The sequence below is a fragment of the Pollicipes pollicipes genome, unplaced genomic scaffold (assembly GCF_011947565.3).
Source record: "Pollicipes pollicipes isolate AB1234 unplaced genomic scaffold, Ppol_2.1 Scaffold_4881;HRSCAF=5763_pilon_pilon_pilon, whole genome shotgun sequence".
Classification (NCBI taxonomy): Eukaryota; Metazoa; Arthropoda; class Thecostraca; order Pollicipedomorpha; family Pollicipedidae; genus Pollicipes; species Pollicipes pollicipes.
The window spans coordinates 5,190,786-5,218,438 of record NW_023596576.1 but is presented as its reverse complement, the minus strand read 5'-3'; the positions used below and the strand labels follow the sequence as shown (position 1 = coordinate 5,218,438).

The 27,653-nt window shown below is 55.5% G+C and overlaps 1 protein-coding gene across 1 annotated transcript; it reads left to right on the top strand.

Annotated features, from left to right (window-relative positions):
• The first annotated feature begins 36 nt into the window (after positions 1 to 36).
• LOC119101840 (protein lozenge-like) lies at positions 37 to 27,653 on the top strand. Its single transcript, XM_037225264.1, has 8 exons — positions 37 to 81; positions 1,483 to 1,765; positions 4,143 to 4,256; positions 13,493 to 13,639; positions 23,088 to 23,159; positions 23,470 to 23,577; positions 25,930 to 26,075; positions 27,645 to 27,653. The coding sequence occupies exons 1-8, from the start codon at positions 37 to 39 to the stop codon at positions 27,651 to 27,653; spliced, it is 924 nt and encodes a 307-aa protein (XP_037081159.1).

Sequence of the window (27,653 nt, the reverse complement as noted above, 5' to 3'; positions counted from 1 at the left end):
GTTACACAGCCCAGTGACGTGCCTCCAGACTGGATCATGGGCTGCAGCTTTGGCGCCCGGCTGGTCGGGTTTAATGAGTCGGTAATCGAACAATGACCCGCAGCGAGTGGTTCCGGCGGGGAAGGGGCTGTTGCAACTGCCGGCAATCAAATGTCTATCAAAGTCACCGTAAATCCTGACTTCTGATTGCTGCGAGTCAGCGTAAGGCACTTTAGCTGCTCTAACCGATGTAAACAGGGGCCAGCGACGGATTAGATACTGCATGCGGCATGCAAATAACGGAGTGTTCTTTTGAACATCCAGTTTTTAGAAAAGCCGTCGGAAAACTAACCAGTATGAACCCTCTTGCTCGCTTTTTCAGCAGGCTCTAGGAGAATTCAGAGTTTTCGGGCTCGGCTTTATTTGACAGTTTCCAGAATGGTAGCCAAATTCCAGATTGCTGGAATTAAGGGCATCGCACCGTTGCAACATAGGATCGAGGGAAATAATTACCTGTAAACGCCGTGGTGCAAAAGTTGGCGGCGGTAGGAACCTGACTATCCACAACTTATTTAGTCGTAGATAATTTGACAAAACTAACAGCCTGGCGTTACATCACGTCTGCCATGTAACCGTTCCATTCGTTCGCTCTGATTTGTCGCCACGTTTGCTCAGTCCCGTGGAAATTCAGGGCGCTGGACGCGATCGACGTTCAGCTATTGGAGCATGCATGGCTGAACTTCTGTCATCCTCAACCGCGTAATGACCGACACCTCAGCGGCCGCGGTGGCGCCATTCATATCTGCCGTTGCCAATTACCGAGTTACTCGGACAGTGCGTAAACCACATTCGTAGTTCGGAAACCCCCGCTCGCCCACTGCGCGGGGCTCCCGCAGTCGAACCCAGCCACGGCGCATGCGCGGTGCAGCCGACGGGCGGCCGGTCGCTCTGCGCTGGGATTACTCGTCGGGCGGTGGCGGTGGGTGCAGGGCATCCCGCGGTCAGTTGCAGGCTTGCGGTGGGGCGCGTGCGGAGGAGCCTCGCTCGGCCCGTGCGGAACGGTGTAAGCGGGGACTGACCGGCGTGGTGGGAACCGCAGCAGCCGCGACACCGGACGACAGAGCTCAGGGTCACGCGTCTGGCCGCGGCGACCGTCTCTCTCGGCGCGCCAGGGACCAGGAGGCGCCTCAGGGGTCAGCGGCAGGCCGCCCTCTTCGCGGGGCGGGGGTCGCTCGGAGCGGCACCTGAGGCGGTCAGCAGCGAGCAGCGGTGCCGCAGGAGCCGCGCCTGTCGGCCGAGCCGCTCTGCGCGCCGGCAGACACGCTGCTGCAGCGCGCCGCCGTGCGGCCAGGCGCCGTCGGACCGCGGCCACCGCCGGCAGCCGCCACGTCCCCTCAGGAGGCGGACGCCCGGCGAGCGCCGATGCACCTGCCGGCGGACGCGCTGACGGCCGGCTTCAGCGGCCGGCCCGCCTGGGCGGCCGCCGAGCAGCTGCTGGCCGAGCGCTCGCAGCGGCAGGCCGCCGGCGAGCACGGCCCGGAGCTGGTCGCCACCGGCTCGCCGTGCTTCGTCTGCACCGGCCTGCCCGCCCACTGGCGCTCCAACAAGGCGCTGCCGGTGGCGTTCAAGGTGGTGGCGCTGGGCGAGGTGGCCGACGGCACGGCCGTTACCCTGCGCGTCGGCAACGACGAGAACCCGTGCGGCGAGCTGCGCAACAATATGGCGCTCATCAAGAACCAGGTGGCCAAGTTCAACGATCTCAGGTTCATCGGGCGCAGTGGCAGAGGTGAGTGGACGAGTGGGCCCCGTGCAGCCGTCGCCAGCGATGAGAGGCAGCCGGCGGCGAACTGCACAGCGACCACCAGTGCCAGGTAGTCGACGGCTTGGAAGCAAGGCACTGTTGCGTGTTGTGTATGTCTGGTGGTTACCATATGCTAGATTCCCATGCCCTATCTTTCACCGCCAAAGCGGTGAACCCCTATCGGATTATAGCAAGTGTGCATGCATTTGTAGTGGGAGTACCACGGCGCCCTTTCTACTCCGTGGCCAAGCTAGGCATTGGTGCAGGTGTATTTAACTTGTAATCCAGTGACCTTTCATATCGGCATGAGACGTAAATCGTCCGACGTGATGATGCTCTGAGCTCAGCACTCTGTGGGGCAGCTCGAGTACCTCGTGTCGGGAGATTGATGCAGCAGGCGTCGAAGATTCCTTCCACTGTGGGGCGGCGGAGCTCAGGGTCTTTTTGGTTCCCATGCATCTAGCGTGGCATGGGTCTAGCGTTAAGTAGCGTCGAACTTCGACGTCTTGGCCCCAACCCGAACTCCGCGGTTCGTTTAGCCATGGGCGCTGGCAGGGCTCGTAAGCCAAAATCCGGCGTAGGTAAACGCTTTTACAAAGTTGAGTTGTTGATACAGATGACGGGAAGACGTAAGGTAATAGAGTAAGACATCTTCGACAACCGACATCTCTAGATTCGTTCAATACGTTGGAAAGAGTACCGTTCATGAAAGCTTAGCTGGCGAAGGCCCATTGTCACAAATTTGCGCTCCAATTCACGAACAACATTACATCAAGTCGGTCGGCCATGATTCCGATCGGCTCTGGCAATATTAGTCTACGATATGTATGAATTTGCAATAATTTGCGGTTTTCGCAAGGTTGACTGAAGTATTACGGATGAAACAAATACTTTGGATATAAGTTGGTCACAATAAACAGGGCAACACCCGTGTATATTTCAATGTTCAAACATTTCGACGCATGCCGCAGTGTCTGGTGTTTGAAATCCGTCTCCAAAAACGTGGCATTATTCTCTTGCCGGCCGATTTTTGAAACATCTGAGCGTCGGATGGTTATGAGATCCTTGGCATGTTGCAGTCGGTGCATCCGTGTACACCGTGTAACGGATTTCACGTTGTTATCTGCCTACGTTTCCGAGATCTGAGACTTATCCTTAAAAAGTCCCCGAAACGGGCAGATTCATGGCTTGCGCGCAGGAGCTCAGGACCGTCTACACATTGCCTAACGCTTCGGAAATATGATGGACTGTTTTCTCCTCTATCAGAACCAGTCAATCTCGAATCGCTTTAAGGTTGGGTCGGCGAGATCTGCACCTGGTTTCGATCCGTGTCCACAAGGACTTGTCCAATTTGTAATCTTCGGCTTTTCCATGTTAATGGAGTGGGGTAGGGGGAATCGTGGGATGTTTCAATGTTGCGGGACAAGGCTACCCGATCGTACAGCTAACTTTCCAATGCCTAGCAGTTTGCAGGACGCAGATTTTACAGACTTGTGCTTCATGTTGCTAAAAGCTGCATGAATCTGCAATCAGTGGCTACAAATGTATACGTATATGCGTCTGGAAAGGGAAAAGGTATTGCCAGGCCAGGCTGGGTGGTTTAAATTGAAAATTTCGATCATCGTTCAAGTATGGCCAGCTCGGCTTGTCGCAGCCCCATTCGCTCAATATCTAACGACAGAGTCGTGCTCGAAGACCTGTAAATCCGTGTAGCTTAACCCATGTGCACCATCTTTAACAAATAGATTCGTGCACATTGTCAGCATATTAGGCTTGGCTCCCGAAAGAGCCAGACCAGTGCAATAAATCGCTCTCCATTGTCCGATCTGTCAATTTCCATGGTTTTCCTGAGGTTCCTCCACACTTGTGCCATGTGCAATCCTTAAAGCTGTGAGCGATTGCTCGACCGTGTTCGTTAAAACGAGAGCATCTGGACATGACGAGATGACGTCACGGTCTTACTGCACACCCCTTCAGAGCACTGACCACAAAAGCGTCATCTCGGATGACGCTTTTGACCTGACCTGTGGATTCGTTTGTGTAGCATCACATGCTTTTCAGTGTGTAGCATTTCCTCTTGTGCGTACGTGTGTTTCTTAGCGTGTCTGCAGCGCGATCGATCCTATGAGCGACACAGCTCGCCCTGCATGCTGCGGAGGCCGTGTTCGGCTCCATAGCATCTAGCGCTGGTGCAGATCCGGCTGGCCGCACGACGTGGTGTCGTATCTCGGTCAGTGGCAGCGGCCTGAGCCGGATCCAGGGTGTTCACGAGTCAGAAAACGCGGCGAGGCTTCTTCGCACCACGCCTCTTTCCCGGATGGTGAAAGGTCCCGGATGTGCTAATAAGACCTTTTGTTTTCAGGGAAGAGCTTTAACCTAACAATTCAGATATCGACCACGCCGCCACAGATTGTGTCCTACAACAAGTGCATGAAGGTGACGGTCGACGGACCACGGGAGCCAAGAAGCAAAACTCGTGAGTACCGCCTGTCGGGCTCCTCACGACGGTGGAGTGATCGCGTCTACCAAACTCTTCCCATTAATTCGAATGCCGTAGAAACAACGGAGCGTTAATTTCAAGCGCAGTTTCCAACTCTAGCCAGTTCTGGACAACTGAAACACTGGGAATATTGCGTGGTTCCTTCGGCAGCAACTGTATGCACCGACTTTCCGTCATTATGGAAGTACCACCACTACTGCGTCATCACTCGCCTCCCATAAGGCTCTTATACGCTTAAGTTGACCCCTCCAGAACTGGCACAGTAAGAGAACAAACAGCTGGCTCAAAGAAGAGTATCAAATGTTCAGGGGTGTGTAACGCGACTGTCAATTCCATTCACTTGAAAAAGCCTTTCTGTAAGCCCAATATCTTTAAATGTGTCGCTGATAAAGTGGTACCCGACACATTTTGGAGCTATGTAGACATGTCATCCTTCCCTGCAATTATGCTCTTTGCCAGCGCTAGATGTCAGCACAGCTGGCTCCGCTGCAACCTTTCCGTATTTCGTCTTCCCATTCGCTGCGCTAGCAGCGCGTTTCCATTGGTCGGCATGGTATGGCACCGGGCGCCAGTGAGTCGTTCCCCTGCTGACGGCCGACGGCCAGTGAGTCGCCCCCCTGCTGACGGCCGACGGCTGGCGAGTCGTTCCTGTCGGGGCCGCCGAACCGGACGGGTGCTAGCACCCGGCGCCGGCGCAGTCGCCGGGGTCGGGCTGGCCCCGGTGCAGTCGCCGGCGCCGCTGCCGGCTCCCCGAGCCCGCTCGGTGGGCGTCACTGCTGACGCTGTCGGAGGCTGACGCATCTGGAGTCCATCTGAAGCGCACCCATCGGCCTCCGGTGGGCTCCCGACTCTGGAAACACTGGCACGGCAGATCCCGCGTGTGTCATCGCCTTCCGTCTGTTACGTCAGCCCGGGGGTGCGGGGTGCACGCTGAAGCGTGACGTACCCTCCTCGTCGAGGCATTCTCGTCGCAGGATGATGAAAGAATAGTTGTGAAGGAAGTAGGCGAGCATGTTTGTGTTGCACGTCACGGTATTACGTCACGCAGGCATCCAGCAATAGAATAAGTATGAAAGCGCATGTTTCAACCAGAGTGAACGTGCCGTGCTGTACCAAAAGACTTCCGGCAGCCATAGTATCTGTCAGTATTTGTTTTGCTCGTAAATTAAACAGCATCCTTAGGTCTCGAAGGCTACGCGCAACATAAGAAAGCGTCAGAAGTCCAGTGTGAATTTAGAAGATCGTGGATACTGCTTTACCGGTTGAAGGGAAAGTTGTATACTTGTACGAAATGTGTATTTAAGTGCTGCAGTTAGGTTTCATGTGCTGTATTTACACACTCGTCCATGTGAACGTGAGCTACAATTGCCTTCTCTTACTGATTACCAGCTATCGGCGCAATGAAGCACGCTTTGGTGGAGTTTAAGGAGAGCACATCGCGTGCTAAAGGGTGGAGGTCCGCTCTCAATGAATCTGCAATGCGCCCTGATTTAGTTCATGGGCGGACGGCAATCGCTGCAACTTTGCCAAACTCCTGCGTTGGCTGGAGCAGATCATCCCATTCCTTTCTTGGGCTGAGGATGATTTATTTCGTAGTAAGAATGGATTCCAAGAATTGTACATTACAAGCAGCCTAGCCCTATCATTGCTGCCGGGCACTTATTTGTAAATTTGAGCTTGTTATTGCTTGGTCAGGATACCTCAGTGTGTCTATGACCATTATTTAGCGGCAAAAGACAATGTATGAAACAACGCGTGTGTTGCCCACATGCCAGGCGAATTACGAAAATTTTGCTCTATAAAGGTGTGATTTATGGCCGCCGTCGCATGACCACATGCATTTCGTTCTCTTGAAATCGTTGCAGCGGTACGAAACGGCATGAGAATTGCCGGCCGGACGGGGAGTGGTTCTGGGGCCGAACAATTTTCACCCAACTTGAATGAGTGGTTCTGGTGTTGGAGTCGCACTACGTCACAGCAAAGCGTATAACTGTAGTGTGAATTCAGAGCATAATAGCCTGCCCTGTTTTGAAGCGGTCCAACTAAATTAAATTGGCGGTAGTGGCGCCGTCTGCGGACGCTCATAGCGCCGAAATGGCGCGCTGTCTCAGCGACGAGGAGCCCGAAATCACTCCAGTTCACAGCAGGCACTCGCGACTGCGGCACCTCCGTGAGTTTGGAGCGCCCGGTGCGGGTCCCGGAAGGAGATCATGTACACTTTATGTCCGAGATGCATTGAATTCACGACCCCTGTCTGCTTTGTGGTTGAGTGGTGGCATCTGTCACCCGTGCCCGCTTCGAAAATTTGTTTTGCTTCCGGTGATGACAGCGCGAGAGAAGCTGTAGCGGGCCCTGAAGCGTGCCGACAGACTATCCGCGACACTCCGTCGACTTTGAATTTACTTCACGCTGGGTACCGTGCATTGAGTGGCGACCACATTGCTGCGTCGGGCTACATCTTGTCTCGCACCAGCGCTCCTGACGTCCCTTTCATATGCGTTTGTGGCGGCAGTGTGGGAAAATAAACGAGCGTTCACAAAAAGCCTCATCGCCTCCACCAAATTACACACGACAGGAACTGTTATACACACCAGATGGCGCACGATAAAAGTATGGCGAGTCGCACCGAAAGTCGCGACGGACCGAAGCGTAATCGGTGCCGGCGTTTGCGGTAGAACCGCGTGAGCCGGCTCGCTCTTTGAAGAGATAGGGCTGGTCAAAAATATCTTCCAGATGTACACGCAGGAAGTTGACGCGCCAACACCCAGTTAAGAAATAAGGTGTTATGTCCCTTTTCTCAGAAGTTCGTTGTTTGTGATGCAATAGTTCTAAAAAGTTTAGTTTCACTCGGGTCAAATTGGAAGCTCGGACGTCACTTCACTAGAACCAAAAGACTGTGCGAAAAATGGCGTGCATACAGTCGTGCTGCGTATTGGTCCGTTCCGCCCACTAAAACTACCTGTATGAGACTGCATGCATGCGAAACTGCCTCTCACCGACGCTCACATCTGGCGTTGCTGTCAGCAATAAGCGGTTGGTTCCCTGCGGCAGCCACACGTTAAGATGCATCTACGTGCGCTTGCATGAAGGTATGCCCCGTTCCCAAGTGAACAGTCTTCGAATTCTGTGGGACGCGAGCATGTAAGTGATGCTATGCGGGGTTTTCCCAGTCCCGCCTTTCCAACAGCGTCATGTGTGGGAGCACGAATCAACCATACTTTCCCTACCGAATCAAACATGGAAAGCGGTTACAACTAACAGGCCCAGATAGCTGGCTCGTATCACATATCAATATTTTCTTTGGGGCAGATATGTAGGCAACCATCTTATTTAAGCATCATCAGTTTACGGCAAAGGCATAATGTCGCCGAAACGTGGTAACGGCAACCGTCATCACTAGGCAACGCTAAATGTGGTGCTGTCAGAACTGCGCAAAAAATCTGGTCTGTCAGCTGTCATGTAATATCCTGTGTGGCCGGGATGTGTGGTATTTGTTGCTTTCAAATGCCCGTCGGTAGCTGAACCAGACATAAACATAACAAGACAACGCAGAAGCCCCACCTTGCTGCAGACTGCAACAGCCGTCTTGCTGACTTGACCAGCCAGTACCGAGCCCGTCACCCCGCCGCGCTGGCTCGGCCCGGACCGTCACCGCCTCCCCCTCCCCCTCCCACCGGTTGGTCGTGTCGGCCGCCGGCCACGCTCCGTCGCTTCCGACTGTTACCGAGCGCCGGGCGTGGCGGGCTGGGGGCGCGTCCCAGCGACGCAGCGCCACGCCAAGGGCGGACGGCGGCACGTGCCTGGCGGCGCAACTCTCGTCGGGCCAGACAACTGGGGTACCGGCTGTACAGCTGGGGTACCGGCTGTACAGCTTGAGTACCGGCTGTACATCTGGAGTACCGGCTGTACAGCTGGGATACCGGCTGTACAGCTGGAGTACCAGCTGTACAGCTGGGGTACCGGCCGTACGGCTGGAGTACCGGGTGTACAGCTGGGGTACTGGCTGTACAGCTGGGGTACTGGATGTACAGCTGGGGTTTCGGCTGTACAGCTGGGATACTGGTTGCAGAAATGTTGGTATGGAGGTACCGGTTGTAGTACTGGCACCGGCTGTCTGAAATGCCTGAAATGGCTTTGATCACCGTATTACAAGGGTAAGTATGTGCGTTGCGTTTCAAGCCATCTCAGGGGAATACCTCTCCAAACCACTTTGCCTTTCCAATGCCCTCGTGCTGATATGTTCATCGAAAGCATGCGGTCAAGAACATGTCAAGAATGATTCAACCCCTGTGCCCAGCAACGTCAGTCGGGCTGGTCAGGACGTCGTCCGGATACGCAGCGCGACATGTCTGCTTGTCCTGAACATGACAAATAAACATGCGGACCATAGCGCATGCAAGGCACTTCACATGTGCATGATGTTTGCGGAGATTTATGACTGGCACGTGAACGCGGGGAACTGAGTGGCCTGGAAACTACCAAGGCATGTGCATCTTCGCAGGTTCACAAACCTTTGAAGGATGATGGTCCGGCGAGCTTTAGGCAGATTTACGGATGGTCACTGAGGTAATCCTACATGTGGTTTGTCTGTACACATGACTGAACGCTTCTCTCACGCCTTGGAACATAATCTTAGATTTGTTCGGTGACGACGTCACCGATAGGTCTGACGACAGAAGTCTGATCGCTGCGACGCCCCTTTCTTCGAGCGAACGAGTGCGGGAGAGCCCGCCGCCGTGCGGCCGTCTGTTTTATCAGCGCCGACGACCGGACGCCGGACGGATATCCCGGCTGTCCGCCGGCGGCGACGCCGCGTCCGGCGCGGCTCGAACCGGTCCGCGCGTCACCGGCGCCAGATGACTCCACCGACCCCAATGACGTCATCGACCCCGCGAGCGACCGGTGTTGGTGTAGGATGCGTCACGGTCATGCGGCGGCGTCGCATCGCATCGCCGCAATCGCTGCAGACGCGGCCTCGGGCGATGAGGCGCGCCGCGCTCCCGATGCCGGCGAGTCACCGGTATTTTCCTGCCGTCCTGCCTGTTTCGAGGAGCTCGCCTCCATCGAGCCGACGAGACTGGCGCCGGTCCGGCAAGGACGCCCTGTCGGTGACGGGCGCGTCCCGCCCACGCGGCGGGCCGGCGCGGCGCCGACAGTGACCTACGGGCCGCTGCCCGGCGCTGCCGCCGCTGCTGCTGCTGCTGCAGACCGGATGGCGAGCCGCCAGCACTTCGCCGAAAATGACGCCATTAACGTGCCGGCGTGCTCACGCGTTTGACTTTATGCCTGGGCGGTAACGGCGGAGGTTTGTCGGCGCGGGGGTCGATGCCTTCGGTATGCGGGATGTGAACGCTAACCCAGGTTTCACTATTGTCTCCAATGTCAACCTCTAAGAGGATGTCACTGTGACGGTAAATTGACATCAGTAGCGTTAAGTAGACACGAAGCTGATGACTGCGGCACTCTTTCACCTGTATACCTAAGACACATGCATATGCATTGCAGTGCACATACGCATTGTAAGAGGCAGTCACGCGCCGCGTTGTGCAGACAACATAATGCCGACTTCAGCACTAATTCACCTGCACACAATAGTGCGAAGTGCCTCCATTGTTCCATCACCCTATAGGTTATGACAATCATTCACTCATGACAGGTGGTGTCTGCCGCCAAGTTTTAGCTGTGCCGGGAATATATGAGCATACTTTTATATAAGGTATTTGTGTCCGTGCGGTCTTAAACAATAAACGTAGAGTCTGTTTCGAGACTTAAATAGGGCGCAGCGAAGCTGTGACTTCTGAAGTACTGGCATTGTACTGAAATGCTACAGGAGAAACTTCCGTGTATAGTTCACGCCGCTCCTTTCTGTTAGCCTGCAACTGGATGCCTCCCTCCCACTGTCGGGACGGGCATGTGTGCCTAGAAGGCTTTGCATCGTACATCCATCGGGTATATGGCTGCATTGAATGTCCATCAGCACGCTGCACGGACCGCCATTCTCCGCTGTCAACTGTCATCTGACAGCGGATGGATCTTTCACATGATGTTACCATCAAGCAGGCCGAGGCTTACCTGAACTTTTTGTCTTCTCCTGCGGCGCTGAAAAATCGGCGGCTTTCGGTGTCGTCATTTCTGCGGAGTGCGCCCGGTCACCTTTCTTTGTTTGCCGACTGGGGGGCACCCGGGCCGAGCTTTGCCGGCCCATGAACCCGGGGGCCCTGACAGTTCGCAGGCCCCGTGTCCAGTGAACCTCGGCGCTGCATAAGCCTTCCTTATCGGGACGCGGATGAGAATTTCACCTGCGAGTGTGCGCCGGCTTACTGCGCACCTGGAACGCAGCGTCCGCACCGGTGTCACGTAACTCTGCAAATTTATCGTCGTTTTTCGCATTAAGATGGATGACAGCGCTCAATCGTGACACAACTATGTTGTCGGCCGAAAGAGGCGTGTAAGGCTTGGCTGTGGAGGGACAAAGAACTGTTCAGCTTCAGACAGGCAATAGCGAAGGTCAGTGCACTGGCTTGTAGCTGTTGCTTTTGGACCTTGACGGGAAAGTTAAGATCTTTTAGCAATTGCCTCCTGAAAACCAGTATCTCGTGCATCGGTTGGACGGCTCCTGCAAGCCGGGCTCGGCGGGTAGGGAGGGGTGCAATGTGCAGGGTCCAGATTAGAGGCCCTCTTTCGCTCCGCCTTTCACCGACACAAATCCTGGCATCCTTAAAGGGATGAAACTTCGTCTTCAGGATCTAAGGCAGGTTTCTTTACACGTTAGGATTTTAATTTCGCGCTCCGTTGAGGGCTCATGAGCGGTTCTATATGCGCGGACACTGCATACCTGCGGAAGCTTCTCCTTTGGCCATGGCGAGCCATAGCTATGCGCGTGTTAAACGCCCTCGCTCTCAGCTGCAATCGCATAACAAAGAAACTACTTCGAATCCACACTGAGAGCGCAGCAGAGAAGCAGTTGTTCTGTCCCGATCAACCACGGCATGGACGTACTCTCGCTGTCATCACATTTGTGCGGCCAGGGCCCTCAGATGAGCTGCAGATGCCCCCGGGGCCTCCAGATGAGATCGAAGCCAACCTGAGGGAGTACGGTTGGGGGGAATAAGCCGCACAATGCCGTCGCTTCCAGCTGACTAAATGATTTACCTAACGTCGGATAAGGGGCACTATGCCACCAGTGTTTACTCACATCCACTCAGTTTCTGTCATCTGGCTTCACTGCATGCCCTCTTTGATTCTCGGCTTTCATTCCAGGTGAATATCTTAGCTAACTGTGCTCCATACCCATGTATGGTAGCTGTCTATAATGGAGGCTGGCTTCAGGCAGTTCGTTTCAAATCAAGCCGGCGAGTACTGCATGACAATGACTTTTTGACAATGGTTTTTCGGTGCTTCGGCTTGCCGGCCGGTAGACCCCGCTGACTTCTCCGACGCTGTGGAAGTGACAGATTATTGTCAGACTGTGTACCTCGGTAGGCGGTGATGTCGGCCCGAGGAGCACCTTCACACCGTTGCAGCCGTTGCTGCTACTCTGACCGCTGGTGCTGTCTTCTCATGTGGTGCAGCCGTTGGGAGGGGCTGGGTTGGTGCTCCCCTGCCCGGTAAAGTCCCTCAGTCCCACCGCGGCGGCTCCTCATGTGCGGCATCTCCTACGGATGGGGCTCGGCGGGTGCCGCCAGTGCCGTCCTCCTGTGCCGTCGACGCCCCTGAGTCAGGCTGCGGCCGCGTAAAGCCCGCTGATGAAAGATGACTTGTCTGGACCCCGCCAACGCACGATCTGTGGCTCGCAAGATCCGGCCAACGCACGATCTATGACTCGTAAGATCCGGCCAGCGCACGATCTGTGACTCGCTGGTATCCGCTACCGCATGCACGATGACTTCATTGGATCTGGCCGGCGCACGAGCATACCGCCGGAGTAGTCACCAGTGGCGTGTCCTAACCTGATTCTGATATCGATTTCTGATACGGCTCTTCATGAGACAACCTACGTGTCGTCGAAGAAAGCTGTCGCAATCGCTTTTTAGCGCGAGAAACGGAACTAGCAAACTGTTCTCCGAAGTACGTGCACGCTTTGGAGCTCGTGTGAACGGTAGCAATTAGGCATCTTTGTGTTTATCTGAGAATGCAAAGTGTACGGCGTCTTGAGTCTACCCGGATTTGAAACATGCATAATGTCTGCGATACAAGCGGTGCAGTGGCGAGTGTGGTGACTGCCACGCAAGTAGTGATTTCGAAAGGACAACCGCTTTGTCCAAAAGCGTGCGCCCTTTCAGAAAGATCGAGGGACGCTGGACGGCCTGCTGAGCCAGTAAGCAGCACTAACCAGTTACTTTGGCGGTCGGAAAATCCCGTGTACGAGGTTAGAAGGGGGAGGGGTAAGCGTACTCCGGCACGCTCACTTTCCCACAGGTATATGCGCAAATGAGTCATCATAATCTTAGCCCCGGTGGTCGGAAAATCCTGTTCCCCGGTGGTTGGGTCTGGGGATGGGACGAGAGGACTTAGCAGACGGGAAATGCTTTTGACTTGTATGTTGGGTTTAGCTGTACAGCGCTTACGGGGTATCAACGCCGTCTGTCAGTGCACTGATGCGACCATCCAGCGAACGTTCTTTTGAATTTGTTATTGACAGGAATGGCTACTTATCTGACCCATGATTAGGAAGCAGAAACCTGCAATGTCATGCTTTTACGGAGATTTTCGGTCAGTGTTACATTTGGTAATCTGAGTGCCAGAATTCCAACCGCACGCTGACGCCACGACTGAGAAAATTCAGGCGGTGACGGTTCATGCAAGGTCATCCAGCACCAGTAAGTGCAGACTATACCCGCGCGTGGAATTTTAACAACTAGCAGAAAATGATAATTGAAATCGTGCAGTGAACCTAGCAATGGTCGTCGGCCGGCCAGCTCGTACAAATCACATTTTCTGGAAAGTGCCGTGAGTTCTGATAACTTACTTAGTCTTCCGGCCGAAGAGTTCTGTGAAAGCGTCGTGGTTCCTGGCATGTCAAGTCACCTTTGCCGGCATTTTCCTATGCATCGCTTTTGGAGGGGCATCTGTATGGTCGTGATGCAGCTTTTGGAGGGGCACATGTATGGGCGTGATGCAGCTTTTGAAGGGGCACCTGTGTGAGCGTGATGCAGCTTTTGGAGGGACCCGCGTCGGGCTGCGACACTGAACGGGTCGCCTCCGCCCGGCAGGTCAGCACCAGTACCGCGCGTACGGCTTCGGGCAGCGGCCCTACGCGGACGGCAGGTTCACGGACCCGCTGCGCGACCTGGACCACCTGCGCCGCAAGGCGGATGGCCTGGCGCTGAAGGGCGCCGCCGGGGTCAGCCCGCTGTCAGGTCAGTGGACCGGCCGGCCGGGGCGTGCCCGCGGGCGACGCCGGTCGCCGCCGCCGAACGGGCCCCGCTTGGTGTGCGCTGTGCTGCCGGAGACGAGCCTTGAGGAAGCGCCTGGCAGGGTGAGGTGAAGGGAAAGTCTAGTTATCGCATTGTGACAGCGGTCTGGCGTCTTTGTTGTGTTTTGGCATCAACGTCTGGACGAACACAGGTAATCTGCCGTTCCGTGGCCGGCGGATTATCACTGAGCACTCGAGAGCGGCGGCGGGCGGCGGAGTCGAAGCTGAGTCCCAGAAAGGGGCAGAACTGTGTAGCCAGATCGAATGAGACGCGCCATTTGGCAACGGCCCAACCAGCTGGTGACAAAGATAAGGATGACTGTCGCGCAGTCTATGGCAAAATTCAAACTATGGGGCAGGGTGACTTTGGAACTGGAGATTTTGGAGGCCACAAATTGATCATACCAAGGGATTGTTGGCATTCGTATGTCATGAAAATAAAAGGTTATGGTTCACTTTGAGGGTAATTAGGAAATATGAGATCCGAGCAGAGCAGACTTACGACAGTCGTCTTTCACAAGAAGAGATTCGGCTCAATTTCTCCATGATGCAGAAGACTTCACGTTTCGACCCGCGACTCTCGTTCAGCCTTAACGTTCTGGGTGTTCAGTTCACTGCGAGTGTGGCTCTTGTGCAGCGATTTATATTTGTGTCATTGAGGGAATCAACCAAGGAAGCTATTTGGGTGCTGCTTTCGCCAATCATTGTTTATTAACCCTTAGCAAAATTACCCTGAATGCATTGCTTTAGATTCCAGTACCTGGTGGTGTTTGGGCCTGGAAAACTTGAGTTGGCGCTCTTTTCAAGTCAGGTTTCTTCTATTTTAATTTTGTATTTCTCTCGAACAAGCAAAATATTTTAATTCTACAAAGTAACTTTCCAACTCTAACCAATCGTGAGCACCGGAAAGCCACCTCTTCTGTACTGCTTTGTCCGTGGCGTTGTGGCGCGATGTGGCGCTATGGATACAACACGTCGTCAAGGAAGTGTTCAACATTTGCGTGGGGTTTTGAGCTGAAATCCCCACCTTGGAAGGTCATTCGGTGCAGTTCATAGCCCTGCCCTTCTTAAAATCTAAACTCCTCCAGATGAAAACAACACTATGTGGTACCTTCCCGTTTCCCACTGGGCCCGTGTCGAGGCTAAGACTTTTAGAATGATCGCAGCGTAACTAAAGAAAGCTTCCTCCCAAAGCGAGCAAAAGATGTGTTATGATGATAATGTCGTAATTGTTTGTTTTTTATTCTAAAATGATGTTTTTGCAGGTCAGTCCCCTCGAAAGATTGCTTAAAACCAGCGGGTTCAAGAACTGCGCTGAGTAAATGTGATCAGCTGCATAAAGTGGTGCACACTTGCGTCCATGCCATTGCTTTATCTCTGCTCAGTTAAGCCATGGTAATTCCTTTTCGCTGCACTCCTTGCATTGTTTAGTCATGACCTTGATTTTGACGCTGTTCTATTGATTTTATCAAACGGAAAATTCAACGTTTCCCACATTGGTCGAAACGGGAGACTTGTATGTAAACACGCCTGAATTCATGCATTCACACGCCTTAAAACGGCAAAGCACCCAAATTTTCAGTCCGCTGCCTACACGCCGTCCAAAGCTGCGGGAAATTTGCGACTGATGGCTGCGAATCTATTAGCTTATAGAAAGCGTGACTGCAGGACCGGGCCTTTCGAGCTGAAAATGTTCCATGGTGCATGAATACTCGGCTTACGGCTCTGTTCGTAATAGGGATGTACTCGTCACTCCCCAGAGATAGTTGACTGTTAACTATGCATAAACCATCCGAAGGTCGTTACTGGTTGCCACGTTCTGGTAGCTTGAGGCTGGGACAGGACTTTGTGCCACCTTTGTCATGTTTTTTTTTTGGCAACCCAGCCATCTCCACCCGTTCATTTTGGATTTTGTGAGTAGCGTGTTAGGCGGTAGTGGTTACACTAAACAATGAAATGATTCGTACGCATCAGTTGATTTCCTTACATTTTGACTGACTCCAATGAGCCTCTACCGTGCCTTGTTTTTTAAGTTAGTTGCAAACGCCCACGGGATTTCGGACCGGTGGGATGTTGTTGCCAGGAGTAGTTAATAGTTAACAGATTATCCAATTTACCAGTAAAGTTGTAGGTTGTAATTTTTCAGTAGCAGTGCTCAGAGGAGTATGGTTATATGCTGGACCCTCCGTAGTTTGGTGGCCTCTCGAAAAGCAACAAAACGACATTGCATGTCGTCGCGCCCTCAAACCCCTGTAGAAAGGGAACCAATCAAAAACATATTGAAAGCCAGTAGTAATAGCCTTATTCCTCGGAGAACAAAAAACGGGAGAAAGGAGATATAGGTTGGTTGATATTGTTTCGATAAAAGCATGTTGCCGAAATATCAACCCACTTATACCTCCAGTCTCCTCGTTTTTCTCCGGGGAATAAGGCTATTACTACTGCCTCATTTATGTGAATAATGTTCCTTGCAAATGCACTGAGCAACTTACTAACACATTGAAAATTTAGAGTCGTACCAGTTGGGAATCTTGTACAAATTATATAATGTGCCATGTGGCAGCGTTTCATACGTGGATAAGCTGCACATTATGTAATAACCACGTCCTTGAAAGTTTCCGCGCTGCCTGTGCTGCTTATCTTGCAGGCTGCAGACGCCCGCCATGGGATCTGTATCTGGGGATTCCCCAGGTGCGTAGTGGCTTGACAAAGCACATATTTGTTGCGAGTTATTTGGTATCTACACACATATGCAGTTTACAATATTTACACATCAATTTTTGTGACTAGTTTTGGTTGCGAAGCTTATCCATTTCTGGCAACAGAACGCGATGCCTATTACTGATGCTTTCGCCGCAATTCCATATGTGGCTTTCAGATTAACCGTGCGCTGTGCTCACTGTTCTAAGCGATCGGCACTCGAAGTTCTCCCTCAGTAGAGCCGGCAGTCCTGAGACACGTCGCTGGAGGCCCGCGCCTGCCACTGCGATTGATGGCATGCGGTCTTGTCCATGCGGCTGATTCGCTGCCGTGGCTTGCTCTGACGCGGTGTTATTGACGATCTCAGTCGTGGCTCTTGATGGCCCGATCTGTTACTCCTGATGGCCCGATCTGTTACTCTTGATGGCCCGATCTGTTACTCTTGATGTCCCGAGCGGTCCATGTTGACATACCTGGGTCGCCACAGTTGACAGCTCCGAGCGGCTACAGCTGACAGCTCTGAGCCGCCGCTGTTGCCCCTGCGGTTCCTCAGCCGAGTGGCGGCGCGTCCCAATTCCCATCATTGGCCCGCCGACGGCTGCAACCGGCCCTTGCGAGGGTGACGGACCGTGACTTCGTCCAGCTTTCGGGCCGCTCGTGGCCGGGTAGGGGTGGACACCCGTCTTCAGGAATGCTTAAATTCGAACTTAACTATGCATAGTTGCTATGCTGGGGTGAGCTGAACCCGCAAAAAAATCCGCATGGTCATCTCTGAACTTTCGTTGCACGAAGCCCGGGATGAGACAGGATTTTCCTGCCAGGAGATCGGCTTTACGGAATGTCGGCAGTATAAAAAGGATATGGCTCGTTGTAATGTGTACGTGTTCCGTGAGACATCTCAGACAGATTCTAGAGGGGCTTTGCTTGCAAGGCAGCCGCGCAGCAAAAATGTATTTCAGTTTGCACCAACCCGCTTTGAATCCTCCCGAAACATTTCGTTTTGAACCTATTCCACGGATATGAAATAGTTTCGTTTTGAAAAATGGTACCGATGGTTGCACAGCAGGACTGTTGTTCTCAGTTGCGATAGTGCAGTCTAGGCCTGGCATGTTGACACAGGCAGGTGTGGTCACACAACCCGGCGTGCCTCATAGCCAGACCTCGTCGGAGTTGTACTGCAGAAGAACATAGTGTGGTATTGCATGGTTAAAGCTACCATGTCAGTGCTTCTACTCTGCGTGACTTGTTGACTTCCGTAACTGGATGACTCTTTCTGTTCCGCTATGGCTTGCTGACAGATGGACAGCTGCCGATCACATTCGGTCTGGGGCGATACGGCGGAGTCATTGTTGTCGCTCTCCAAACCGGCCGGATCTTTCCGTTGAGTTCTCTGGCTCACGCTGATATTCGTGCCTGTTGTTAATAGCCGTCATCTGCGTCAATACCTTTTGTCTCTGGTTACAGTTGTTGCTGGTTGCTGTCTTTTTCGTCAATTGGTTGCCGCACTAGCTACCCCTTCTGTCCAGTCCCGTCGCTTAGAGGTGACAAAAGCCCTCAGGGTTTCGAGAAAACCCAGTTTTTGTCTTTCCAGGCATTCCGAATTGGTTGAGGCTCAGTTTGGCCAAATATGAGAGCAACTGCCCGCTCCTGATCTTCCCTACTTTTCTGTCCCACACGGGCTCACCAAAGAAAATAAGACACTCCGGGCACATCTAACGGTCGTCCAGTACAAAGACATCACACACGGATTGGTGCGCCCGTCTACCCGTGGGGTCAATCCCCAATAACGACCCCGCACTTCCTGAGCACGCACTAATTACGGAACTATTGCAGCTCTGCGACGGATTAAAGACTCTCATTACGGAAAAACGCGGCTGTTTTATCGACGCCCGTCGCCTAACAGGCGGTACTAATAAGACATGTCCAGTGTAACTGACATGTCGGCGTGCGCTGCGTCCCGCGCTTTTGCGCGCTTGGAATGCGCCCGGTTGGGCCGTGCCGGTGGAACGGAAGGCATGAAGTGCCGGTGGGTGACGGTGATATCCTCCACGGGGGGAGGGGTGGGCGGCGGCACCGGTGCAATCCGGCCGGGGCTTGACAGCCACCCGCCACCACTAGCTCATATCTCATACGGCTTCCGCTCCTCACTTTATTGCCCCGATATGTGTGTGCATAACTTCCGCAGCGATGTAGCTCTTTACGATTTGCCCACGTGTCCAACTACGCATATGTACACTGGATCACGGCGTAAGTCATTTTAGACCTGAATTCTTATAATTGTTCCACACTGGCCAGAGATTGTGTTCGGGTGGCCGCCGCTGGTGCCGGGCTCCGCTCTCGTTGGCCGCTGGTGCCGGGCGCCGCTCTCGGTGGCGCGCGCAGCGCCCCGTTACAGAGCACTCTGACGCTCCACGACGGGGATCGGAGACTGCGCGGAATTCGTCTGCGGTCCGTGCCGACGAGAGTTCAGCGCTGGACGCGGTGCAGCGCGCCGGGCCGTTGTCATGGCTCGGCGTACGAGCCGCTGCGCCGACCAGCTGCTGGGCTCCGCGCGAGCGGTGCAGCGTCCCGGTGGCGCGTTGCGTCAAGGTCTGCAGCTCGACGTGAGTGCCGCCGGCCGGCAACCTCAGCCATCCAGGTCGACACCGGCAGATCTGAGTCGTGCGCTGCTCCGCTGGTACGAGCACGCCGAATCCGTGGCGTCTGGGACCATACATGGACAGGATCTGTTCGATCCTTCGTGTCGGACGCTTACGAGGAATGAGTCGGAATATGGAAGGCCGAGCGTTTGGTTTACCTGATAAAAAAGTGCATGGTGTTTCAAAATTGGGAATTGTGTGAGACAGCTCTAATATCATGTCAAGACGTCATCGCCTTGGCATCATTGCCACGGCTTCCTGATGCCCACGCGACAAACGCAGCGTGCGCAGGCGTGCTGCACAGCGTCGCCAATGGTGTGTGAACAACGCGTGGTGTATGAACGGAAGCCTGTAACGGTTACAAACCAGCCACGCGCTGGCCACGGTAGCGGTGGAATGTGCCCGGTGTAGGCCGCTTTGTGTGGTAATGCTAATGTAATCGTCTCAAGATTCCGGTAGCAGACGGCAGATGACAGGTAGTTTTCGAGTTTGTATGCATCGGGGCCGTTCATGGGGCCGGCGCCCGAAGCAAGTTATACTCATCAGGCGAGGGCTTCGGCTGTTTGTGCACAGGATGAGACTCGGAGAGCCGATCGAACATGAAGCTGCAGAAAAGACAAATGTCATATCCAAAACGAAAAGAGAACCGTGTAAGATTGATCACAGCGACTGTGACGTCTTTCGTATGCCCTCGAGATGCGCCGGGTTGGGTGTAAATACTTGTCCTCTATAGAACTTCGAGTTGGAGACATATATGGCACGAACCCCATTGGCTGCCCGCATTCATTGCCAGCCTCCCAACAGCCTCAGACAGCCACTTACGGGGCACCAACATCCACCAACTGCTGCCTTCAGCTCCCGACATCCGACGACACTGATATCTGGCCACATCGCGGAACCGGACCCAGGCCAGCCGCCAGGTCTGAAGCCGGGCCGGTGAGCCGGACCCAGGTCAGCCGCCAGGTCCGGAGCCGGGCCGGTGAGACGGACCCAGGCCAGCCGCCAGGTCCGGAGCCGGACCCAGACCAGCCGCCAGGTCCGGAGCCGGACCTAGACCAGCCGCCAGGTCCGCAGCCGGGCCGGGGAGCCGGACCCAGGCCAGCCGCCAGGTCCGGAGCCGGGCCGGCCGCCGGAAGCCCGCGCTCGGCGGCGCTGCTCGTCCGGTGTGGGTTTTTTTCTGCCGTCACGGCCCGGCGTGGGCCGCGTCGGCAGTCCGGAACCCAGGCGCCGAGCGTCCTCGGCACGGACAGATAGCTGGCTTCCCCGGACGGACGTCGGCTTTTTCCACCTCGCTGCGTCGGGTCAGCGGATCGGTCCCGGGCTGAAAGGCTGCACACACCCAGGGAAACACCTCGCACAACGTGTTATACAATAGCAGGATGTGATTCCTGTTCGCCAGCGTATTTACTAGCTCGCATATTTACACGACGTATGTGGGAGTTTTTATGTTCCTCCATATGGCCGCAGCTTGGTAAGGGTTGCATTTCATTAGAAGCATGTGTAAAAATTGTGGCCATAATTTTGGCGGCCGAAATGACGCCTCTGGTTGCAACACACAAAGAACTGCCAGCTCCCGCCCCTTATCTATCCTAGAGTAGTATTTGGTGTTTTCCTCTGGCACCAAGGTGACCTTAAAAGGTTACGCCCGTAGCAACAATGTTGACACGGCCGTCCATTATAGGTCACGCCGTCAGGTAAATGTCATGCAGACATTGACAGCGATTTTCGTGACAAGATAGCATGAAAATGTGTGTTCGAGGTTGGGCACTCGCTAGTGTTTTGTCGGAGCGCTCTGGTCGTGTTTACGTCGAGCAGTCAATGTCAGATGGCTCTGGGATGCGACTTGAGAAATTCATCAGTAACAAACGTACTTCTTGGAGCTTTTGCGCGGGAAGGAGCGTCATGGCTGCGCCGTCCCAGCTCATCTGCTACATCGATGGTCTGGCCACCCAGCGGTTGTTAGGATTGGGCCTATGCGCTCCATGTCTTTTAACCCCTGAACCACCGAACCTCAACTACTGAATACGCTGTCTGTCGCTGAAGGTGGCAGACAGCGGATGCCCCTGCCTAGTCGTCCACGTGGCGCGGCCCTCGGCGCCGGTAGCGGGTCAGATGCGCTGCCGTCTGGACCGGTTCGGTGCTGTCCACGCAGCGCGGACTTCTGTTGAAGGGCGCTAGGAGGGGGCGGATGTCGGCCCACCCGGACGTCCTCCGGGCCACCCGCGTCACGCGCGTTGGCGGGACGTTCCGGAAACACGATGTCACAATCGTTCGCTTACGCCTGAGAGATGCGAGTCGAGTAAGATGCTTAAACTGGGGATCGCTTGCCTGCTCGCTTTGAAGTTGTCACGGTGGGTTTCAAAAGCTTGTTGTTTATGTCATGGAGCATTACGAAACGGGGAGGGGTTTGACAACGTAGAGACAATCTGGAATTTTCCATGGCTGTCTACTACCTCAAATCTTCCAAACGGAAGTGATCAACGACGACAGGTCTTGATTTGCTCGCGCCCAAGGCTGGTAAGCATCGTCCGCCAATAGCCGTGATACCCCGGCTCATCTTCGTCGTGACGCGCTGGGAGTGTCAGCGGGAGTAGCCGCACCGGTTCATCGGTTACGTGCCGACCAATCGCCATCGGTCAGTCAAGGCCGTGAGTCATCAGTCGGTCATCTCGTCAGGGGTGACGCCGCAGTCCGACCGGTCTCGGCTGCATGGCTCGGGCCTCCGCGGGTCCGGCGTTTCCGGACCACGTGCTGCGAGCGGACGGCGCGGAATCTCGCCGGCAGTGGCAGCCGCCGACACGCGGCGCGACGTCGCAGCGGCGCTCCTGCAGCATCCGCAGGGCGTCCCAGTGGGCTCGCTTCCGGCTGCAGCGGAGGCCTTCCCTCGAGCGACACGCACGTCCAAGGCGGAGTCGGCCGTCGGGCGCGGCGCGGGCTGTGGCGTTGGACGCGGAGCGCGCTCTCGCGGCGCACCCCCGCCTCGCCGTCGAGCTCTGGCCGGCTCGGCTCAGGGCCGACCGGTTCCGGCGCGGGCGGCGGCGGCGGCAGCGCGGCGAGCCTGGCTCTTGTGATGCACGGGTGTTTCCCGCAGCCGGCTGGCTTCTGCAGGAAATGCCGCGATATGGCGAGATACACCGCCGCGCCCGGCGCGCACCGCCCTGAGTTCCCACCTGCAGCGTGAGGCGCGGGCTCGGTGGGCTCGGGCAGCCGGCGCCCAACGGGCCTGGCTCGGCAGACACCGGAAATACCGGACATCGTCGGCCGGAACGAGGCTCGGGCACTGGGGCACATGTGGGGGCAGCGTGCAGGCTAACTGAGAACACGACGACGCCCGGGCACGGGGGCAGCGTGGCAGGCTAACTGAGAACACGACGCCGGGCACGGGGGCAGCGTGCAGGCAGACTGGAACACGACGCCGGCACGGGGGCGGCGTGCAGGCAAACTGTGAGAACACGACGCCGGCGCCTGGGGCAACGTCAGGCAAGCTGAGAAACACGACGCCGGGAACTGGGAGGCGTGGCAGGCAAGCTGAGCTTAACAACGACGCCCGGGAACTGGGAAGGCGTGCAGGCAAACTGAGAACACGAACGCCGGGCGCTTGGGGCAACGTTGCAGGCAAGCTGAGGAACACGACGCCGGGAACTGGGGAGGGCGGGCAGGCAAGCTGAGAACACGACGCCGGGAACTTGGGAAGGCGTGCAGGGCAACTGAGAACACGACGCCGGGCGGCTGGGTGCAACGTGCAGGCCAATAGCTGAGAACACAACGCCGGGAACTGGGAAGGCGGGCAGGCAAGGCTGAGAAACACGACTTGGCCGGAGAACTGGAAGGCGGGCAGGCGAGCTGAAGAACACGACACCCAAGGGCACTGAGGCAGAGTGCGAGGAGCTGAATATACGGGCTGCCTCAGCTTGAATGCGTTAAACACGCTGAACAGGAGAGCAGGTGTTTTTGTGCCATAAATGCCCCCAACGATTCCTTGCGCTGTTCCGTGACTGAAGCTAAGAGCTGTGTATTAGTGACTTTTCTTTAACCACGCCTCTTTTGTCGCAGATGCCGGACAGCTGTTGCAGGAATCAAGCCATTGGGGTGGTTACACACCTTCTCCGTACGCTTACCTGCCTAGTAAGTCTAAGCGTTGCTCGCATTAGCATCTTAAATTATTTTGGGTTGATCAGTGCTTTTATTTTTTGTGGCATGAAGCAAAATGTTCTCTTACGTAAGCAGTAAAATTTTTCTCAGCGTGTTCAAAATGTGTTTAAAACGCCGTTTGCACTTTGTGTCTTTAAGAATGCTTTTTAGCTTTTGACACCTTTACACTTCCTGATTGGCTTTCTCGTCGGGGGGGGCGAGTATTTACCGGCCAAGTCCTTGACGAAGAAGCAGGCCATTGGGCGCGACTGCCACGTCGCTGACGCTATCTTGGCTTCCACAGGCAGCGTGCCGGGCAACATGGCGTCACTGCAGGGCGGCGGCTTCTCCTACCACAGCCCCGGCCAGCAGGCTCTGCTGCAGACCGACAGCAGTCCGCACCTTCCAGCAGGTGAGCCAGAGGGTGCCGCACGGCGGGCCGCCGGCAGCCCGGCCGCCTTCCGGCAGGTGAGCCAGAGGGTGCCGCACGGCGGGCCGCCGGTAGTCCGGCCGCCCCGCGCCGTCTCCGGCCATGGATCGCAAGGGGCGCCCTGTGCACGGCGGGCTTTTGTAAAGATGATTGCAGTAATTACAAGTCGATGCGACAAAACGCGCGGAAATTTCGCTGAGTCAGTACCGGCGTCGCTTCGATTCGCGGGAAGTTGCGGCTGTGGAATGTCCGTCTCTGGTGCCGATACTTCAGTGCTCAGCATCCGCGCCGCCTCCAAGAACGCCGGGGAGACGTCTCCCTCCCCCCCCCCCCCCCGCCGGCTGCAGATAGGCCAGGAAATGGCGTGACAGGTTACTGGGGCACTGCCGTCGTCTGAGCAGCCAGCGGCGCTCGGCTCCTAGTTCTTTGTTAGAATATCTATCGACAAGTGCGGCAGCCATGGGTGCTCAGTTCACAACACCTCACGTCGGCTGACGCGGCTGCCGTGGGTGTTCAGTTCACAACACCTCACGTCGGCTGACGCGGCTGCCGTGGGTGCTCAGTTCACAACACCTCACGTCGGCTGACGCGGCTGCCACGGGTGCCCAGTTCACAACACCTCACGTCGGCTGACGCGGCTGCCACGGGTGCTCAGTTCACAACACCTCACTCGGCTGACGCGGCTGCCACGGGTGCTCAGTTCACAACACCTCACGTCGGCTGACGCGGCTGCCGTGGGTGCTCAGTTCACAACACCTCACGTCGGCTGACGCGGCTGCCGTGGGTGCTCAGTTCACAACACCTCACGTCGGCTGACGCGGCTGCCGTGGGTGCTCAGTTCACTTGACGCGACAAGATCAACCAAATACGGTCGCTTGCGGCTCGAATCGGTACACTTAAAGTAAAATTTACGACGCAAAACAATGCGGCTATGGTTGGCGGTGCGATCTGGAAATGGTGTAAGCTTTTACGCCATTTTCAGATCGCGCCGTGCGGCCTTGTGGGCCGGAAACACGCTGGCTTTCCTTGAGATGCTGATGCGTGACACTGGTGGATGGGAAGAGTCGAAGGAAGCATACATCATGTACAGTATAAGGCCTAACGGGAAACACATATCTACCGTGTTTGTGCGGTACCGATGTACGGTCGTATATCACCGAACATTCATACCGCACAAATAGAAATGCGTGAGTTACGGTTTCGCGTCATGGAGCTTGCTCGAAGTCTTCGAAACGAAATCATGCTCGGTTTAATCATAACGGATCAGGTGAACTCGGGTCAGGCATATGAAAAACAGTCAAGTAATGTTCATGCTAGGCCATTGTAGGGCTAGTGCTAATTATGTGGTGCATGCAAAGTGTATGCATGTATATAAGGTCTCTCCCAACATGCACCATCATGATCACATGCCGTGAGGTGCTGAATACTTTTTCACTGAGGATTCAGGTGGTGCAGCTTAATCGCCGTATGCAGATTTGGCAAGCCTCAGAAGTCGTGTTTTGCAATGTCATCTGAGTTCAAAGTGACACGAGTCTTGTACTCGGCGAGATGCCTCCTCATAAACAAAATTGAAGGAGATGATGAATTATTTATGCATGTCTGGGGTCAATTATTTATTGACGAGTTATGTATTGCGTTGCGCATTGTCGGAGCGTTGGGGAACGCGGGGGAGGTAACGAGCAATGATTACGGGAGAAGCGTTTTTGCGATGAGTTTTGCCACAATCAAGATTAAAAAACATTGACTGATGGGCACTTTACGGCTACCGAAAACAAAGAGGCCGCTGCCTAGTCGCGGATCACCTTGTAATATCACAGAATCATGACGCTTATATGGCAAATTATTTTGAGAGCTCTCTTAAATCGTTAAAACTTATAAAACGTAGATACGAGTATTCAACCACCCCCGGTGCCCACTTGTTAATTGCAGCATTCTCGTTTGTCTTCACGACGTGCTGAGCAGCTTTCGAACTCATACACGTGGGTCCCTCAAGTAGGCTTGCGACACCTTGGGCTGCGATTGCCCGCGGTTAGCATTATCTCTGCATGCCCTCACGAGACTCCGTGCTCGCTGCGTCGACCAGATCAGATCACCAGTGCACCACCCAGTGGCGCGGCGCCGGGCGGAACGCCCCCGGCCTTTCCAGGGGCGTGGCTGCCGTTGGCCAAGGGAACTCTGGCCCGGTGACCCCGCCCGCGACTGATGTTGGCCGAGATGGACTTCACACTTTTACGCATTTGTTTCCTCTGATGGCTGAGATAGACCCTAGCTGCTGGTGACTGTTGTTGGCTGAGGAGACCTTGTCACTAATGGCGGCTGTGTGCTCGGTTGCAGTGCTGCCGGAGCCGAGTCTCCAGCCGCCGCCGCTGACCAGCCTTGCCTCCGGCCCGTCCGAGTACACCCCGCCCGGGTACCGCTCCGACACGGAGTACACGCCGCCGCCGGGGTACCGCTCGGACCCGGAAGCGCCGGAGCCGGCCGTCTGCGGCGCCGGCTCGCCGCCCCGCTCCGGCGGCTACGCGCTGCTGGGGCGCGGCGCCGCCGGCTGCGGCGCGCCCACGCCGCCGCACGCGGACGCCTACTCGGCGCTGCTGGGGCGCGCCGCCGACGGCGTGGCGGCGCCCTCCCCGCCGCGGTCGGACGGCTACCTGCCGCTGGGGCGCCCGCAGCCCGGCTGCGACTCGTCGCCGCCTCGCGCCGACGGCTACCCGCCGCTGGCGCGCTCGGAAGCCGGGTACCAGCCGGCGGCGTTCGTGGCGTCGGCGGCGGCGGGGCCGGCGGCGACGTACCTCAGCACGCCGCTGGCGCTGTACCCGTCGCTGTTCCCGAGCCAGGGGCCGGCGGAGGAGCGCCAGAGCGAGCAGTTCAGCGGTCTGTCCGACTGGTTGACCCCGCACCATCACCAGCAGCAGCAGCAGCAGGAACAGCAGCAGCAGCAGCAGCAGCAGCAGCAGGAGATGGAGGAGCGCTTCCAGAGCAGGCCTGGCGCCGGAGACGCGTCAATCTGGCGGCCCTGCTGACCGTCAGTCTCACCGACCGCCGTGGCCTGACCTGGTGTCGGGTCGCCACGTCGCTTTCGCCTGAGCGCGCGGGTCGGTGCCGCGCTCCGCACCCCGCAGCCTTATGGTGCTGCGACTGAGGGCCGACTGAACAGTTGGTTGTTCACACAAGAACGTGGTGGTTAGATTTATGAAGATGAGCCCGAGTGCTGCCAGTGAACCATGTGGTCCAGTGCATGGGAGTGTGCTGGGTCGAACAGCATCAGCGGGGGCCGCGTGTGTTTTTGGTGCGGTCGGCTCCGCCCTGAAGGCTGAGTGAACGTCACTGGATGTAACGCTGCTTCAGCCACTGAGTGTGCTCTTCAGCTGTCTCTTTTGATATGTCGTGGTTGACGTAAGGCGATGTGTGTTTGTACGCGTGTGCGTGGGTGCGCGCGCACGTGTTTCGGGTGTCCAAACGACGACGACGACACTTTTTTTGGTCGTATCGCGCGTCGGATTCGGGATTTCGTGAGGCAAGGAGGCAGTACGCTGTCTATGGTTTGACGAGACCGACTTACAGATGCAACGGCTAGGATCTGAACCGCTATTGGTTAAGCTTGGTGGTGACCGTTCATGGTTGTTGATCAAGATGGTCCAAAGACTGACCCGTTGGTTGTAGTCGTGTTAGCTTCACAATTGAATGGTACACTGAAGTTCCAGTGTTGTATTTATTCGCATTGAAAGACAATATGTTTATTGCGCTTTTCATTTTCTCGCCCATATTTGTTCATAATACACAACGATATCCGACACATTCCGCGTTTCCGTGGAAAAGCCGGTCACTTCCGCTCGCCTCTTGGTGGTATTTGATTTGCGACTATCACAAATAGCATTTGTGATGGTCAGTTTCCTCTTCGGCGGCAGATGGTCTGATGGACAAACCATATTGGTAGGGTTTTAAATCACCACCCTGGCCGTGACCCCAACCGTGATCTCTCTATCACGCCTCGTGATGTGACACTGAGCTGACGCCCGACCAGTCTGATACGTCCGTGTGTCTGACGTCAGGCGGTGTGA

What these genes read in the sequence shown, in the direction of transcription:
- LOC119101840 (XM_037225264.1), top strand. Translation starts at nt 37, where the DNA reads ATGGGCTGCAGCTTTGGCGCCCGGCTGGTCGGGTTTAATGAGTCG. An exon ending in TGGTCGGGTTTAATGAGTCG is followed by an intron (nt 82 to 1,482) that starts GTAATCGAACAA and finishes CTGCTGGCCGAG; the next exon opens with CGCTCGCAGCGGCAGGCCGC. An exon ending in CAGTCCGCACCTTCCAGCAG is followed by an intron (nt 23,578 to 25,929) that starts GTGAGCCAGAGG and finishes GCTCGGTTGCAG; the next exon opens with TGCTGCCGGAGCCGAGTCTC.